This window comes from Patella vulgata, chromosome 1 (assembly GCF_932274485.2).
Source record: "Patella vulgata chromosome 1, xgPatVulg1.2, whole genome shotgun sequence".
NCBI lineage: Eukaryota > Metazoa > Mollusca > Gastropoda > Patellidae > Patella > Patella vulgata.
Genome location: NC_065879.2, coordinates 45,907,648 through 45,926,188, shown reverse-complemented (window position 1 = coordinate 45,926,188; position 18,541 = coordinate 45,907,648). Strand labels below are relative to the sequence as shown.

At 35.9% G+C, this 18,541-nt stretch overlaps 1 protein-coding gene across 5 annotated transcripts in view; it reads right to left on the bottom strand.

Moving 5' to 3' along the window:
- LOC126808015 (transcription initiation factor IIB) overlaps nucleotides 1-16,803 on the bottom strand; it is a 55,456-nt gene extending 38,653 nt beyond the window's left edge. The window contains exons 1-3 of one of the 5 annotated variants that reach the window (XM_056100109.1): nucleotides 16,668-16,803; nucleotides 15,085-15,146; nucleotides 1,005-1,112 (exon numbers count right to left, since the gene is read on the bottom strand). In XM_056100109.1, coding sequence (XP_055956084.1) covers nucleotides 1,005-1,042 — 38 coding nt within the window. In that variant the 5' untranslated portion in view covers nucleotides 1,043-1,112; nucleotides 15,085-15,146; nucleotides 16,668-16,803. Of the gene's footprint in view, nucleotides 1-1,004; nucleotides 1,113-7,519; nucleotides 7,646-14,337; nucleotides 14,445-14,555; nucleotides 14,583-14,663; nucleotides 14,692-15,084; nucleotides 15,147-16,667 lie in introns of those variants that run through there. The other 4 variants (XM_050533030.1, XM_056100114.1, XM_056100112.1 and 1 more) reach the window with 4 other exon arrangements.
- Nucleotides 16,804-18,541: the final 1,738 nt, after the last annotated feature.

Genomic DNA, 18,541 nt, shown 5'->3' with positions numbered 1-18,541 from the left:
GTTTAACGTCCACTCGACACAAACTAGGTCATTTCGGGACTAACATATGGTTTAATTTAATTTCAATAATTCGCTTGCGCGTAGGGGTCTTTAGCAGTGGGAGGAAACCGGAGGACCCGGAGAAAACCCACGAGATTGGCCAGTCGACTCAATGACAGGACTTTATGATACAGCGCGCGCACGCTAACCATTCAGTCATCCAACCACCCGCATGCACCAAAAATAATAGAGGTCATCCTTAGGGCATAAGGAATATTTAAGTATGGACAATTTTCAAGACAATCGATTTAGAATTGCAACATGTAGGCAACACAAAGAGAAAATGGGCGTGTCTCTGCCCCTGGGCGTTGAGCATGCACCAAAAACAATAGGGGTGATCCTTAGGGTATTAGTTACGGAATAAATATCCAAACTTTCAAGATGATCCGTTAAGAAATGCATCCTATATGACAAACAATCAAATACAAAAAATGGGCATGGCTCTGCCCCTGGGGGTCGGGCATGCACCAAAAAGAATAGGGATCATCCTTTGGGTATAAGGAATACATGTAAGTATACAAAGTTTCAAGACAATCCATTAAGAATTACACCCTGTAGGCGACCCACAGACACACAAACATACGTCCACATTATGTGGATCTATAAAACATGTTACACAGTTTTTAAATTCTCTTTGTTTGATACTGTAGTCAGTATATATACCCAAAGAGAAATTTATCCATGGCACACACATGAGAAATACATTAAATATGGTTCAAGACTCTTGAAGTATACACAGACGCTTGCCACTACATTTAACATGCTCCGAACCGAAGACGTGTTCTTTAGATAGATACGAGGCAATTAAATGAAATGGGGTTTTTATGTTTAATTTATTCAAATGAATATACATGTATAATAACAGACAGCTTTGTGGATGACATTCACTAGGTTTATTAACTGCAACGTTTCAGCGAGGTTACTCTCACCGTTATCAAGCAATGATACAATCAATATACATGTACCTGTCACCAACTACTAAGCCACATTCAGGACATATCATATCACCTGCATGGTGATCTTCCACTAACGGTGTATCTGGATGTTCTGGACAACTTACTAACGCTGAGGCGCTGAAATATAAAACAATAGACATATACGGATTACGTAACATAACACGATCTTCATTCGCAAACTTATTCCATTTTCTTGGGAACATCAATTCCACAAGCCTTGCTGATTTCAGCATCAATTTCAGAGGCAAATAAAGTCTGGTAAAGAAATAAATAACAATCAATTCCCCAACTGTGACACAACACATTGAAACCAGATCCATAAAAGAAGTATGAGTAGCAACAACGATTTTAATACATGTACCGGTACCTAACTGTGTTTATTCAAACTGTATTCTAACTACATGTACATGTTGATATTGGACTGGATTGGTTTTAAAATCAAATAAAAATTTTGACCCTAGTGGATCCACAAGTTAGATATGTGTTTTTTAAATCAGAACAATCACGACAATCAGTGGCCATAATTCAATTTTGAAAGGAACCGACATCTTTGGGATATAAACATGTTTTAAATTCCATCAAAATGGGATAACCAGCAGCTGCCAGGCAGAATACGCCCACATTTTCGAGAGATGGATAGAGAACAAGCTAAAAAGAAAGTGATTTTTCCTACAATCAAGGGCCATAATTCAGGAAATTACAATTTGATATGCGCAAATATCAAAAGGAACCAAGATCTTTGTGTTATAAACTTACATTTCAAGTTTCAACAATTGTGACCTCCATAGGGTCCACAACCTTGATATACCATATTTTTACACTATTTGAGAACGAGGGATGGCCATTTTGTGTTATAAACTTACATTTCAAGTTTCAACAAAATTGGATAAAAATTGTGACCTCTATAGGGTCCACAACCTTGATATACCATATTTTTACGCTATTTGAGAACGAAGGGCGGCCATTTCACTAAATTCAAACTCAGTCGCCCTTGGGGTGTAACGGTGATATAATAATACGTTTTTTTAAATCAGATAAAAATTATGACCTCTATAGGGTCCACAAGCTAAAAACGTGATTTTTCGTACAATCAGGGGCCATAATGCAGGAAGTTACGTTCCGATATGCACGAATATCAAAAGGAACCGAGATCTTTGGGTTAGAAGCATACATTTCCAGTTTAAACCAAATTGGATAAAAATTGTGACCTCTACAGTGTTCACAAGCTAAAAACGTGATTTTTCGTACAATCAGGGGCCATAATCCATGAAGTTACAGTCCGATACATGCCAATATCGAAAGGAACCGAGATCTTAGGGTGATAATCGTATATTTCAAGTTTCGTTCAAATCGGATAAAAATTGTGACCTGTAGACTGTTCACAAACAATTGTGGACGGACGAACAGCGGCGACGACAATATACCCCCACATGAAAATGTGGGAGTATAAAAATTGTGACCTCTGGACTTTCCACAAGCCATAAAGGTGATTTTTTGTACAAATCATGAGCCATAATCCAGTAAGTTACATATCAGGCGCCAATATCGAAAGGAACCAAGATCTTTGAGTATTTTATAGGGACTATTCCGATTTGAACCAGATCGATAAAAGAAGTATGAGTAGCAACAACGATTATAATACATATGTACTGGTATCTAACTGTGTTTATTCAAACTGTATTCTCACTACATGTTGATATTGGATTGGATTGGTTTTAAAATCAAATAAAAATTTTGACCCTAGTGGCACCAATATCGAAAGGAACCAAGATCTTGAGTATTTTAAAGGGACTATCCCGATTTGAACAGAATCTCAAAAATAAAAGCCTGAGTACGTATGAAAATATAGAGGGATGGTGTATTTACCTTGTCACAAAATTTCAGCTCAAATTATTGAGTCGTTTCGACGTGGACTTTTTAAGATTTCGGGTCAATTTTTTTCGTTGAATGACCTGATAATCGATTCCAATCCTTTAGAGGTCTATACAATGAATGACCCATGTGCTGTGCTTGTTAATGAAGGGTAAATTTCACCTACACATTATTTTTATACACGTAAAACAAGCGGTTGCCATGCAAGATACGCCCACATTTTGCAAGAGATGGACAGAGAACAAGCTCAAAAAAAGAAGTGATTTTTTCGTACAGTCAAGGGCCATAATTCAGGAAGTTATGATCCAATATGTGCGAATATCGAAAGGAACCAAGATCTTTGGGTTATAAATATGTATTTCAGGTTTCATCAAAATAGGATTAAAATTGTGACCTCTATAGGGTCCACAACCTTGATATACCATATTTTTACGCCATTTGAGAACGAACGGCGGCCATTTTGTCTGTCAATTTTGGGCCGATTTTCACGAAATTCGAACAAAGTCGTCCTTAGGGTGTAACGGTGATACAATAATATGTTTTTTTAAATCGGATCAAAATTATGATCTCTATCGGGTCCACAAGCTAAAAAGGCAATTTTTCATACAATCAGGGACCATAATTCAGGAAGTTACAGTCCGATATGCGCGAATATCGAAAGGAACCAAGATCTTTGGGTTATAAACTTACATTTCAAGTTTCAACAAAATCGGATAAAAATTGTGACCTCTATAGGGTCCACAACCTTGATATACCATATTTTTACACTATTTGAGAACAAACGGCGATCATTTTGACTGTCAATTTTGGGCCGATTTTCACGAAATTCGAACTCAGTCATCCTTGGGGTGTAACGGTGATATAATAATACAGGTTTTTGAATCGGATAAAAATTATGACTTCTACAGGGTACACAAGATAAAAACGCGATTTTTCGTACAAACAGGGGCCATAATTCAGGAAGTTCGAAAGGAACTGAGATCTTTGGGTTATAAACTTACATTTCAAGTTTCAACAAAATCCAATAAAAATTGTGACCTCTATTGGGTCCACAAGCTAAAAATGTGATTTTTCGTACAAACAGGGGCAATAATGAATGAAGTTTCGATCCGATACATGCCAATATCGAAAGCAGCCGAGATTTTTTTGGGGATAAAGCTATATTTCAAGTTTCGTCAAAATCAGACAAGAATTGTGACCTGTAGAGAGTCCACATGAAAATGTGGGCGTATAATAAAAGTCTGGTTTTATCTAGACACCGCATAATACAGCTTGGGACACCTGTCTCCATTTCCAGATGAAGACTGACGAGTTTAAGTTGTTTGAAAATGTATCACATATCTTGAGTTAGTTGTTCGGCCCTAACGTAGAGGATTTTATTCTCCAAAATCTTATCGGGATTGCCCCTTTAAGTCTCATCAAAATCGGATAACATATGGACAAAGAACAAGCTAAAATCGTGATTTTTCGCACTATCATCAGGGGCCATAATCCAGGAAATTACGATCCGAAATGCACTAATATCAATCAAAAGGAACCAAGATCTTTGGGATGAATGTAAACTTATGGTATATTTCAATCAAGTTTTTAAAACTGGATGTCCTGACATGGGCGACAACATGAATTTCAAAGGACGCAGTATTAATACGAAAATATTGAATAAGCTTATTCAGTTGTAATAATAGAACAATCACATTCCTTGTCAAGAGTGACATAAAACTAAGTTCAGTCATTAATAGTTCTGGTCCCGCCAAATGAGTTACACTTATAGTCACAGTGTGACATAATAAAACACAACAAACATGTTTCATTAGTCTGGGTTGGTTGAGGTATTTTCTTTTTCAGTGGCCACAGACAGTGCAGCACAAAATTCTCCTTTCTGCAAATTAAAGGAGCTAAGTCTCTATTAACAAACTCAATATTTTCCATAATAATATTAATAACACGGAAGACCCATCAGTACAGTGGGCCAACGTCTCACCAGAGAGAACATCCATTGCCGTAGACCTTACCGTGGACCGATCCTCACCCCTCGCCATCGACTTTAACGTCTACAGTTCGCCCAACAACACCAGAACTCGTGACACAGGCAATGGAGAACTGTTCTCTTCACAGATGATAGTCGTTATTGTGTACCAACTGACGATGGTCGGACCAGAATATGGTGTCGACGTGGCCAGCATTATTCTGACCAATGTGTCATGGAACGAGGCTCATGGGGAGGTCCAAGCATAATGGTTTGGGTGGAATCGGCCTGAACCAGAGTGTTGGTCCTGTTGTGTCCCAATATCTTGGTCCAGGGAGGAGGCAGCTTCACAGCAGTGTGCTACATCGATCAAGCTCTCAGACTCCACGCCATACCACATTTCGCGCACGTCATCAAAACGTTTTCCAGCATGACAACGCCCATGCCCACACCGTCAGATTTATACGGGACTTTCAACAGCAGAACAGTGTTAACGTTATACACTGGCCAACCCTTAGTCCCGACTTAAAGGACGATATTGTTGCCAGTCATTATCACATACATGTATGTGATAGAACTGGTTAAACACGTTCCAAATATTATTTTATCACAGAGATCATTGCTACGATAGATGCTAAAACAATGCTTGAACAATCGGGAGTGACGAACGCAAAAGGAAAACACGAGTTATCCCTCCATATAACTGACTGAAGTGACGAGTGATAACAGATATATGGGCGAATTTCTGCTCACTAATCCTTCCTGCCTATGCTTAGGTAGATCCCCGGCCCATTCTTCACCCCTTAAGAATGCCCCCTTTAGCTCCATCAGAGATGAGTTAATTCAACGTCCGCGTTCAACATTAATTTTTTCGATAAACATTTCACTATTACTATTAGTCCACAGGTTAGTACAGGTTTTATATAGATCGGGTCTCAGAGAAGGGAGCTGATTTAGTTGATGACCAAAAGCTCCTGTCATCCATTCTGTTTCACCTAAATAGTCCGTAGGATTTTTCATACTCATGATATTCCTACATGTAGATCTTCCAGACATAGTAATATTTTCATAAAGGACTCCAATGAATTGCTCTCGTACAGTGTTGTCGACCTACTCACTAATGTGCCAAGAGAAGAAGTCTTGATTTCAGAGTTCTTGAAACGCGTATTCGACAACTTTCTACACCACTGATACCATTATTCCTTTGATCAAGCAATGCCTGGAATCCAACATATTTCACATGGGGAAAAAAACAGAATATGGTGTCGACGTGACCAGCATTATTCTGACCAATGTGTCATGGAACGAGGCTCATGGGGAGGTCCAAGCATAATGGTTTGGGTGGAATCGGCCTGAACCACAGTGTTGGTCCTGTTGTGTCCCAATATCTTGGTCCTGGGAGGAGGCAGCTTCACAGCAGTGTGCTACATCGATCAAGCTCTAACACCCAATGTCATACCACATTTCGCGCACGTCATCAAAACGTTTTCCAGCATGACAACGCCCATGCCCACACTGTCAGATTTATACGTGACTTTCAACAGCAGAACAGTGTTAACGTTATACACTGGCCAACCCTTAGTCCCAACTTAAAGGACGATATTTTTGCCAGTCATTATCACATACATGTATGTGATAGAACTGGTTAATCACGTTCCAAATATTATTTTATCACAGAGATCATTGCTACGATAGATGCTAACACAATGCTTGAACAATCGGGAGTGACGAACGCAAAAGGAAAACACGAGTTATCCCTCCATATAACTGACTGAAGTGACGAGTGATAACAGATATATGGGCGAATTTCTGCTCACTAATCCTTCCTGCCTATGCTTAAGTAGATCCCCGGCCCATTCTTCACCCCTTAAGAATGCCCCCTTTAGCTCCATCAGAGATGAGTTAATTCAACGTCCGCGTTCAATATTAATTTTTTCGATAAACGTTTCACTATTACTATTAGTCCACAGGTTAGTACAGGTTTTATATAGATCGGGTCTCGGAGAAGGGAGCTGATTTAGTTGATGACCAAAAGCTCCTGTCATCCATTCTGTTTCACCTAAATAGTCTGTAGGATTTTTCATACTCATGATATTCCTACATGTAGATCTTCCAGACATAGTAATATTTTCATTAAGGACTCCAATGAATTGCTCTCGTACAGTGTTGTCGACCTACTCACTAATGTGCCAAGAGAAGAAGTCTTGATTTCAGAGTTCTTGAAACGCGTATTCGACAACTTTCTACACCACTGATACCATTAAACAAAGTGAAAAAAGGGCCATAACTCTAGAAGTAATAAACGGAAATTGCTGAAATTCAATAGGCTTCTTCGTTTCCCTAAATTAAATATTGCATATAAATTTCATAAAGATCGGATGTTAACTTTTGGTACTAGAGCGTTCACAAGGTTCAGAAAGTGAAACAGGGGCCATAACTCTAGACGTTATAAACGGAAATTATTGAAATTTAATAGGCTTCTTCATCTCACTAATATTAACAACATATATCAATTTTAAAACAATTGGATGATAACTTTTGGTGTAAGAGCGTTCACAAGAAATTGTGGACGGATGGACGGACGGGGGCGACGGCAATATACGGCCACATTTCCATTGTCATTGTCTCTTGAAGACGAAAATGTTGCTGTTACGTACGTTACATCACAAAAGACAAAATTTTATACCACTAAATTTCAAGTCCAAAAGTCTTTGATTTGAACTTTGTGACTGTGGTGCTGTTTTACCATTTTGTTGTTCATACACAGTAGTATATATTTTGGTGTACTTAGAGATGAATCGGGCCCATTTCTCCCATTGACACAGCATTATTTGGTTTACGTACATTACACAAATATGTTACGTACGTTACACGTGTGAAATTTGTGCCATATAATATTTAGAATGGATCAAAGCACGCTTTATATTTATTATCTCTGTTATGATTTAACAAATGAATAAAATATACGAATTTCAGATAATTTATTTAATTAAATTTGACATAAAATTCTAGATATTTGAAAACCGTTACTGAAAACCCTTGTGGCAAACATTAGCAATCTACATGTAACTTCGACACAGCTAATTTAATAATAAATTTAAGACATAGCTAATAATTTATTTTTTAGACATAGCTAATTATGAAATTTAGAAAACTCAACTTATGAGTATGACTCGTTTATGAGTTTATTATGTACAATAACTTGGCCAATAATAACCTGTAATATTTTTGATGACTATTTTAAGGCCCTCCCAGGAAGTTAGAAATTATGACTATGGAATTGATCATTTATTTACCTAGTAGATTCTAAGCTTATTTACACCAGTAAATTGGAAAATTGAAATATACCATTGGATCCAACCACAAACGATGGTTCGATAGTCTTAATTTTGACACCATGGCATTTGTAGTATACAATATTAGGTCACTCAAGTAGCCACTTTACAAGTTTATCCTGCTCCTCTGTTTATTACCATATATTTACCTTATAATCCCCACATTTTTGCAAAAATCAGTGATTTCCCCTGGAAAATTGTCTGTATTAGATTAAAGGGCCTGCTTAAAGATCAGTTCATTTATTATGGCAAGGTTTGGGGGCTTTTGTGTGGAATTTTTCACAAGATATTGGAGTTGCACAAAAAATGACAAGTTCAACTAAATAAATTTTATTAACATTTTCGACTTAGAATTACTTTGATAGAGTGGGTTGGTCTGTAGTGTTTTGTACTAGAGTTACACAAGATATTTGATTTAAAAAAGTCTTTTCTGAACCCATGTGGAACCTCCCTTCAGGAATTGATTAAAGTGTAAAAAGTTATAAAAGTACTTAAAAATATTTTTTTCTAATCAATGGGCTTTTGATCTTGCACTTTCACCACTAGTATTTGAATTAAAAGAGCTCATGGGACACAATTAGTTCCAAACACTCCTCTCTAAGCCCCAATTGGTACATGTAATGCACGTAACATTACAATTTTTAATTGGGTTTTCAGTTTTACATAAATAACATTTGATTGATGACAATGGTATTTTCTGAATAAACTAGCACTAAATTTAGAAGATTTGAAGTAATAGTGATTTTAAAAAAAAAATGGTTAATTTAATTAAACTAGTATATCCATTTTGTTACGTACGTTATACATGACGATAAGCTTATTCAACACGAGGTATGGAGAAAAGGCTTGATATTTGACAGATTTTCTTGATTTATACACATTGAGTAACATCTCAACTTCCATTTCACCCCTGATTTTTACTTTAACTTTAAGCAATATTTATTTTTCCTTGATAAACAAATGAAATAATGAGTTATTTATCAGTAAACATTTGGTCAATCTACATCGATATACGGATTGCCATAAACTATGAAATCAAGTAAATGTCGCAAAATTTTAATGAAATTCATAAAATAGGACCTTTTTCTTACATAGATACATGAAAAAGTAGTGGCAATAAAAGAATTTTTGTTTTTGTCTTGATGTGTAATTCTCGCAAGAATCGCCCTAAAGCACGCGGCCGAGAAACTTTTCCCATAAAAAGTGTTGATTTACAAAAAAATTTATGTAGCTGAGTGGAGGGGGGGGGGGGTCAATCCCCCCAAACCCCCCCTCTGGATCCGCCCCTGATTTCAATCAAGGTTTAAAAAGATTGAGCCATACGCCCTTTAAATTCTAGAACCTTCAAGCTTTCTGAGTTAACCTTATATAGTTTACTATTGGACAAATTTATCTAGGGCCTAATTTCTAATGTAGCAATCTCTTTCACAGAGGTATTATAATAATTGTAGATCAGACGTGCTATGTAGATCTACCGTTATTCAATATCAATATATTCTAATAGGAGCTTTTACGGGTTTCCATTTTGACGTCATTTTCGGTCATGCGCAGACATTGGCCTTATTCTTAGGCTGAAACCCATAGGCCAGTGTGTGTTTTTTTGTGAAAATACCGTCGTACAGTAAGCTTCTTTTACATAAAATGGAACTGAATGCCATTTCTATATACGCGTAAGGTTTACCGACCGATGGCAGAAAGCGATATTTACAAAAACTTCGATATAGGAAAATACGGCAAGTTTACCAGACCCGTAATTGGCCGTTTGCAATTGAAACAAATGGATGACTGATCCGTGCTCAATGGCCCGAACTAAAATTAAGTGAAGTTTATTGCGCATTTTACGGTCAAACAGATGTTATATATTAATTACGGGACTATTAACACAAAAGATTTTTAAAAATGGTCTATCCTATTTACATTCAATTGCCGACTGGACAGTTCTTTGCGAGGTTGATATATCGTCTGCTATAGCACTGCATGCCACGACCCTACGTACTCGACACAAAACACGGTACTAATACTATGTTGGTCTTTGTTTGAGGCTGTCGACTTGAAAATAATTCCAGCTAATAATACTATAGATAGTATGCAATATGCAAATAAGATTGTTTATGCATGCGTGCTGTTAGCCAATAGCTATTGTAAATTTCCCCGCGTTTAGACGGCTCTTACCAATGATAAAATAATTGTTTGGTGCACGGGGTAAAACTTCAGCCATTTTTATAAATTTTTCTCTTGATTGATGGGATATGAATAACAGAAAGAATAAAACGACGATCAAGTTGAATCTGTGAATATTTTTTAAAACCGTTTTTTCTGTTAATTGTAGTCACATAAATCGTCTTGGCTCAGCTTTTGGCACTCAGTGAAATTTTAATCCAATCAGTTTATCTTGCCGCAACCAAGAAGAAGAACGATATATTTGTGTCCATTTTATCAATTTCTAATTCAGTATTTGGTTCAGAGAACAACTGTTGAATGAAAATATGTAACTGGACTCGGTGCATTCTATACATCGTGATTATTATTTGTTCTCTTTTTTATTAGATGTGCTACGGTCGTGCTTAAAAATTTTAATATCGTCTTGCATAATTCTTTTGTGGAACCGCAGGTCACCATCTCTAATTACCCATTCTACAATTTACTCTTATGCTCTATTTCATGGCATTTTACAACCAAACAGATGTTATCTATTAATTGTTTGCAGTAAAATTAAAACAAAACATATAAATCGGCTTCATACAGCAATGCATCTTTGTAATGCTTTTGCGTACTGCGGTCAACTGGGCCCTGTGTGAGCTTGACATAATCGTCTGCTACAACGCAGTATATCGTCATTAAAACAAAAAAATAATAACTTAGACATGATTTGAAATCGGTAATTTATTACGAATGCTACATGCAACTTAAAACAAGAGTGGCATTAAAGGAGCTAAATCGCTAACATTTGGGACCTAGAAATTGACAAAAGTGGGTCGCAACGCATATAATACTGTAATATGAATGTATATAAACTGATTTACATTCAATGGTTTTCGTTTTTACTCCAATTTCAAATCAGTTATGTTCGGCGAAATAAGCCAGCAGTCTCAAGCGAGTGCAAATTTCTAGCGTCTGGTTATTCCAGTCTACATACTACGTTTGATTTGGTGCAATGTGTCTAGCCTCGTCCCTCGAGTCTCTTGATACAACTGGGGCTGAAGCGCATTACACGAATCGTGTACCAATGGTAAAATGTTTATTTTGTCTTAAATATTGGATATCAAAAGTCCATCTCTTCCCGGTAAGATCACAACATCAATGTTGATTTAAATTAACAAATAAATCGTGTTTTCAATGTTGAAGATTTTGGATGATATTGAGTTAGAGACTTAGCTACTTTAAAGATTACGTTTTCTTTAAAGAGAAAAAGATGAAAACCCCCGCTTTCCCTAGCATTTACCCAATCTGTTTCACAGAGAATTACGAGTCTCGTATAATATCTCTGTCATAGATGACTGCCTTAACACGTGCTGTCACAGCACGCGGTGTGAATCATTGGCTGAATGGCGCGTGCATTGTTTACATAAGACATAACCGCTTCGGAGAGAATGCTGCATTTTAGTCATTTTAATACCCATTTACACTAAATCGGAAATAATTTTTAACTACAAATACGTCAAACGCCTTTATTTATTTTTCCAACATATGCAAAAAATGTTTTAGAATTTAATTTGTCGCAGGAAAAAAGTTACTGTCTGATTCATCGTAAATTTTAAACGGATTTCTTCGATTATGAACAAACTACTTAACTTTGGTTATTATAAACTTACCTGTGTGTTTGTAATGAACTCCCGTTCGATAAAATCCATTGCACAACTAATTATCACAACGATGAGAACAATTTCTCTCTTGAAAAATTTGAAAATTTACTTGTAATTTCGACTGAGTCGATGTCAACAATGTCTTCGTGACGTATTGGTCGAATCCAATATACCTGTTGCGGGGGTTGGTTAACATTGAAAGATAGTTTGACAGCGCGATCATTTTGATCGTATATGGGTTTGGGCGACGAAAAATATCAATTGAAGGCAATTACATAGGAGATTTATATGGAAACCATTGATCGCCAGTCTATCAAATTTTCTTCACAATTAAAATATCACTGATTGCACGGATACTCGTAAAAATAAAGTCATGAATAAACTATAAATATCCTATCTTCTTCATGTTATAAATAATTTAACAAGGATCATGAAGCTTACCTCCGAATTCTCTGAGTGTATTTTTAATTTTATACGCATTCTTTCGATCGAATAATAACCGCTTCAGTAACATATATAATGGTATATAATGCTACTAAGCCCGTATGACCCCGTAAGAACATTAATTCTCGATTCGACAGTTTTGACCGAAGTGTGATAAAGCCCGTAAAACGAATGTATAGTTGTGTTTGTGCGGCATGCGTGTTCAAAAGTAAATAATCCCATCCGAGTCGCTAATCAAATAATTAGAACAAAATATTTCAAAAAGTAAAGCTATAAAATTTGCAGAGATTTTACTAGAATGTAAAAGACGGTAACTAAATACAGGAATGCGGGTAGTTATGTGTGCGAACGCTCAAACTCAATGCCAATTGTCGTAGGTATCCAGACCACTCGGACCAAAGACTACTCGGACTAAGACCAGTCGGACCAAAACAAGACCAGTCGGACCAATTAAATTATATTATAAGGCTAGACAATATGCTATTTATTTATTATTAAATCACAATACAAAGAAGCAAATAATTCTTATACGGAATTCTTATATTTAGAGTTGTTTGGTTCAATTTTGTGTACGTAAATAAATCAAGGATTAGTTTTAAAATTAATTAATAATGGTGCCAAAAAAAAATATCAATCTAATTTTTCTTTACTCTTGCAATGAGACTCGGTATGTCCAGACTTTTGACAGTTTCTACATATACGGGTATACTGTTCTTGTCTGATAGCCTAATTTTACTTTTTCCACATTCGCGGTATCCCCAGTGGTTTCATTCCGTTCTACCCCACTAACCCCTGGGTTACTATATATGGGGGTGGGGGGGGGGGGGGGTGGAGACACGTTTTCAAGTTATCCGCCCTTGATGCGTTAATATAAACAGCACATAATAATACGAAGACCGGACGTTTATATGCCCCTTTTTAAACGTGACTACAAGTGTGGTTCTCGATATTTTGCGATTTGGAATACAATTATCAATTTATTCAAACAACACGTTATTATTAGTTCGAGTAGTCATATTAAAACACACACAATTATCAATTTATTCAAATAACACTTTATTATTGGTTCGAGTAGTCATATTAAAATAAACACAATTATCAATTTATTAAAATAACACTTTATTATTGGTTCGAGTAATTATATTAAAACAAACGCAATTATCAATTTATTAAAACAACATTTTATTATTGGTCCGAGTCGTCTTTCTGTTGGGTCCGAATAGTCTTTTTGTATGGTCCGAGTAGTCTATTTGTTTGGGCTGAGTGGTCTATCACTTGGTCCGACTGGTCTTGAACCGAGTGATCTTTGGTCCGAGTGGTCATGGATTCTTGTCGTAATTGTACTTGAATTTCCTATGCTGTCACCCCTAATACGAAATGATATCTTCCGCAGAGTGACGTAACCATCTTCCACATTGGTATTTTTCTCTGGGAAAAGTTTGTGATATTTCAATTTTTCAAGAGAGAACTTGTTTTCATCGTTGTGATAATTAGTTGTGCAATGGATTTTATCGAACGGGAGTTCATTACAAACACACAGGTAAGTTTATAATAACCAACGTTAAGTAGTTTGTTCATAATCGAAGAAATCCGTTTAAAATTTACGATGAATCAGACAGTAATATTTCTAGCTCATTAAGCCGCATCAATGTCATCCTTATCAGTGATTGTCGCGGCCAAGCAAATATTCACTGTGGATCAGTGTGGCATTTACCATGTTAAAAATAGACACCGGAAGTATGTCACGCGTAAAAGCTCCTATTGTCATATTTTGATATTTCCAAAGAATATTATATTATTAGGCATCATATCATTAGCCTACAATATCTCGATTCTGTTTGGTTGGGGGAAGCGGTCGTAGATCTGTAAGTGCCCCAAAAGATAATGCTATCAACAAATTCGTTTGATCCCGGAAAAATTACCTCACACGATAACGTTTCAAACCCTTCCCCACCTACTGATATACGCACAATCAACGCGACCACTTTATTAACACGTGACCTGCTATCTGTTCATTTGATTGGCTTCGTTCACAATAACGAGTCAATCGCCATTAATGACTACTGAAATGGAAACCGCCACGCAAAAATTATGTTGTCAAAATATAATAAACAGAACCTCAAATATTATAAAAATTTACACTATCCTGTTACTACATCACTAATCCAAAAATATATCCCGATAAAAACGAATAGTTCAGAAAGCCAAAGCCGTCGTGACTAAACAAAGTATTTGACATTCTACCTACCCTTTACTTGTTGACGTCATTGTTAAGTTTAGTTAGTGTTGCATGATGGGTATATTTATAAACTCCGATGCTGGACGAATCCATTACTGAAAACTAGGGTTTTTTACATTTTACCCGAAACATTGGGTTTTATTTCAAATAATTTAAATCTTTTTATTATATGTAGCCTGAAATGCATGGTGATAAATAGACAGAATTGATTTTATGGTGAAAAATATTTAGTTATTTGTAATACATGCTAGCTTGTATTATTTGTAATATATATATATATCTTTATTTCCTCCAATTCTGAAGATTTTCAAACAGAAGTACATAATAAATACATAATAAATAATAAGTACATACATACGATTATAAATATAAAAGATTCCAGATAAGATTTCAATTAAACACAGATAAGTTAAGCATGTTTTAATAATACCTTCAAATAGTTGATCTCAGCTTTACTTCTGTTTGTTCGTTCCTTTTGTTATAATTGGTTCTCTGAAAGAAGAATCCAGCACTTATCACAGTGGTTTTGGTTTCGTCTAATAAGGCTTCCGGTGGTGGGAGGGGGGGGGGGACGTTTTTGCGTACTATCTGGCTTTTGTTTTGCATATCATTATATGCGATTTGTCATACCTATTTTCTCAATAAAATCCCAGATAAGCTTAGAGGTCCAATACCTATCATCTGGGGGTGGGGAAAGGACTCAAGGAGAGAATTGAGACAAAGTGTTTTACCTCTCCCTATCAATATGTCAATCGTTGTTGTTGTTTATTAAAGACTAGCAGGATACCCGGCTTCGCTCGGGGTCATAACTCCGAAACCGGAAGTGGTAGACTAACGCCACCTGGCCTATGTTACTCCCCGGTCCGAGCTACCCCTATACCCCAAATTTCAGACTCGGGGCAGACCTAGTGTAGGCGCCAACCCCGAACAGCCCGGGGGTCATAACTTCGAAACCGGAAGTGGTAGACTAACGCCACCTGGATTATGTTACTCCCCGGTCCGAGCTACCCCTAAACCCCAAATTTCAGACTCGGGGCAGACCTAGTGTAGCCGTCAACCCCGAACAGACAGGCAGACAGACAAACGACAGTCACAAATATTAGTATAGATTTAACGTCCAATACATTAAATATAATTATGGACAGGTAAGAGAAGATAAGATAAGATAAGATAAGATTTTATTGTATCATAACACCCATTTCAGGCCGCATACAATTCATATACATGACATAAGGAACATAAAATAAATAGCAATATACATTTTATAAAAATACGAAACATAAAATACATAGGTTCATGTTAAAAGTGAAAATATATATCAGAAACATTATTTCAAAAATGTATAGATGTTAAAAAGATAAAAAATAAAATGTGAAATTTTGCCTTGTAATACCTTATTAGGTCGAGGCTTGATTTCTACTTTGAAATGCTTTATATATATAATGACATCACTCACAGAAACTGAAGGGTGAGGGTCAAATAGATTTTCAAACGCTATGGCCAAATTGTGGTTACTGAATATAGCAGAAAGAATATTTAGCCTAAGAGATTAATAGTGTGGACATTCAATTAAAAAGTGAAATTCGGTTTCTGCTTTAAAGAGGGAACAGAGTGCACATAGTCTCATATCAGGGGGGACGTTCTTGGTTGATTTAATTAAATCATTTATACTTTAAAATGGGTTGAAAATTGGTAAAAACACAAAATAAAAACGTCTGTGTATATCAGAAGTCACCTTAAAATTGGTAAAACCACAAAATAAAAAGTCCCTGTATATCAAAAAGTCAATTTAAAACACACTTATAAAATCGCTGTGGTGAGAAGAGAGGACGGGTCATTTTTTCCCTTTGTCATAATAAAAAATAGGTTAAAACAGGAGGTCCAGCTGACTGATGTTTGGCAATATCAGTTCGGATAGAAAAAAAAACGTGGGGAAAAAGAATCCGCTTGCGTTATGGGAAAAAGTGAAATGCTAGCAGTAAAAAACACATAGCTGGGCCGTGGATTACTTACATATTAATAACTGTTCGTTCAATAAGTTTGATATGATTAAAAGTTAGTTAAAAGTCCTTTAATACGGTTCACAGCGTCATCGATTAAAAGTTAAAAGCATTCTAGTAGTGTTTTTCTTGCGTATGGCTCTCCGCAGATAACAGTTACCTGAAAAGAAAAAGAAGAGCCAGCAGCAACACAGAACAAGGCAATTAAAACAATTACAGAAATAATACATGACATGACATTAAATTTTTAAACATAAATTAAATAGATTGATATTCACTGTCTTTGTTAATAATGGTTGTGTAGGTCCCTATTCTTTTTGTCGTTATTTTCCCTAACTTATTATTATATTAAATGTCCTACAACAATAGTTCCCGCCTTTGTAACTAGATATGTAGTTCTATCTTAATGTCAATTTATTCTGATATTATTAAAGCATGCAGCTGGCCACAGGTCACTAAAGATTTGCCCATTGTGGCATTGACTTTAATGTTACTTCTCGACTCTTAGACCGGCCCTAACTTTTTCCCAAATTTTCGTTGGGTATAGAACGCTATCTACCACAGATGGAGCAACATGTGGCAACCTCTTTCCCAAAAGCACGTATGAGGTTCACCATGGAAAACTTGAGATACACAAGCTGGAAGTAGAGACAAGAAAACATGCAATTTTGGACCCTACATTTCAACCTGACCAACCTCTCAACTCTTGTATCCTTTCGCCTCAAAATTATGAATATTCACCAAAACCTGGTAGAAAATGTATTTTCAAACCCTTTTCTTCGATTCTACACCAAAAAGTCAACAAAAATCGCCATGCAAAAGGGGAAAAAAGGGAAAGGGAGAGAAAGACTTAAAATAACTTTCGCCCTACATTGGGTGACGGCGTAGAAATATTTGGTGAGCTTTCCCGCTGGCTTAGCCGCCAACCTGGTCTATACAAACAGTTGTCTTTCCATGACTAGTGCTCTTTTTCGTAACCAACTTAACAGTAACTGTTAATTCCCACTACTGATATGAAATGAAGAAATACAAGAAACAGTTCGTACTTGATGGGTTTTCATAATTATTTAAAATTCAATCATTTAAAAATCTAAAACTATGAATTTGCCCACAAAAATACTTGACAGCAAATATTTAAAAATCTAAAACTATGAATTTACCCACAAAAAATACTACAGCAATTATAAGTCAGAAAAAGAGTGACGCATGAGGGGGTCTGAAGTCAAATAGTGGGTGTCATCAATTTCTGCCAATAGTATAGCACATGCGCATAACACCTGGCTCCAGTGGATGGAAACCAAATGCTTATCGGTAATACGTCACTCTTTTTTTGACTTACTTGTTTTTTAAAGTATTTTTTTTTGTGGATAAATTCATAGTTTTAGATTTTTAAATATTTGCTGTCAGAGTATTTTTGTGGGTAAATTCATAGTTTTAGATTTCTAAATGGTTGAATTTTATATAAGTATCAAAACCCATTAAGTTCCTTGTTGTTTTTCTTCTTTTTTTTCTATTTGTTTGTTTTGTTTGTTTTTTTTTTGTTTTTTTTTTTTGTTTTTTTTTTTTGGGGGGGGGGGGGGCGCTCTTTGTAATTTGAATTTTAAACTTGATTTTCTAATATTAAAAATTAATTTTCAGAACTATTGCACAATTTTAAAAATTAATTTTCAAAACTATTGCACAATTTTAAAAACTAATTTTCAAAATTATTTCATAATTAACTTATAATTTCAAACATTCAAGCAGATGTACACTAAAAAATTAATTGTTTATAGGATAAAATATTTTTTAAGCTTCTGAGAAAATAAAATTGCGTGTCAATAATGAGAAAGAAATCTGGGGAAGGTACGGAAGGCATATATATTCTTCATTTTCTGAAATGAGTTA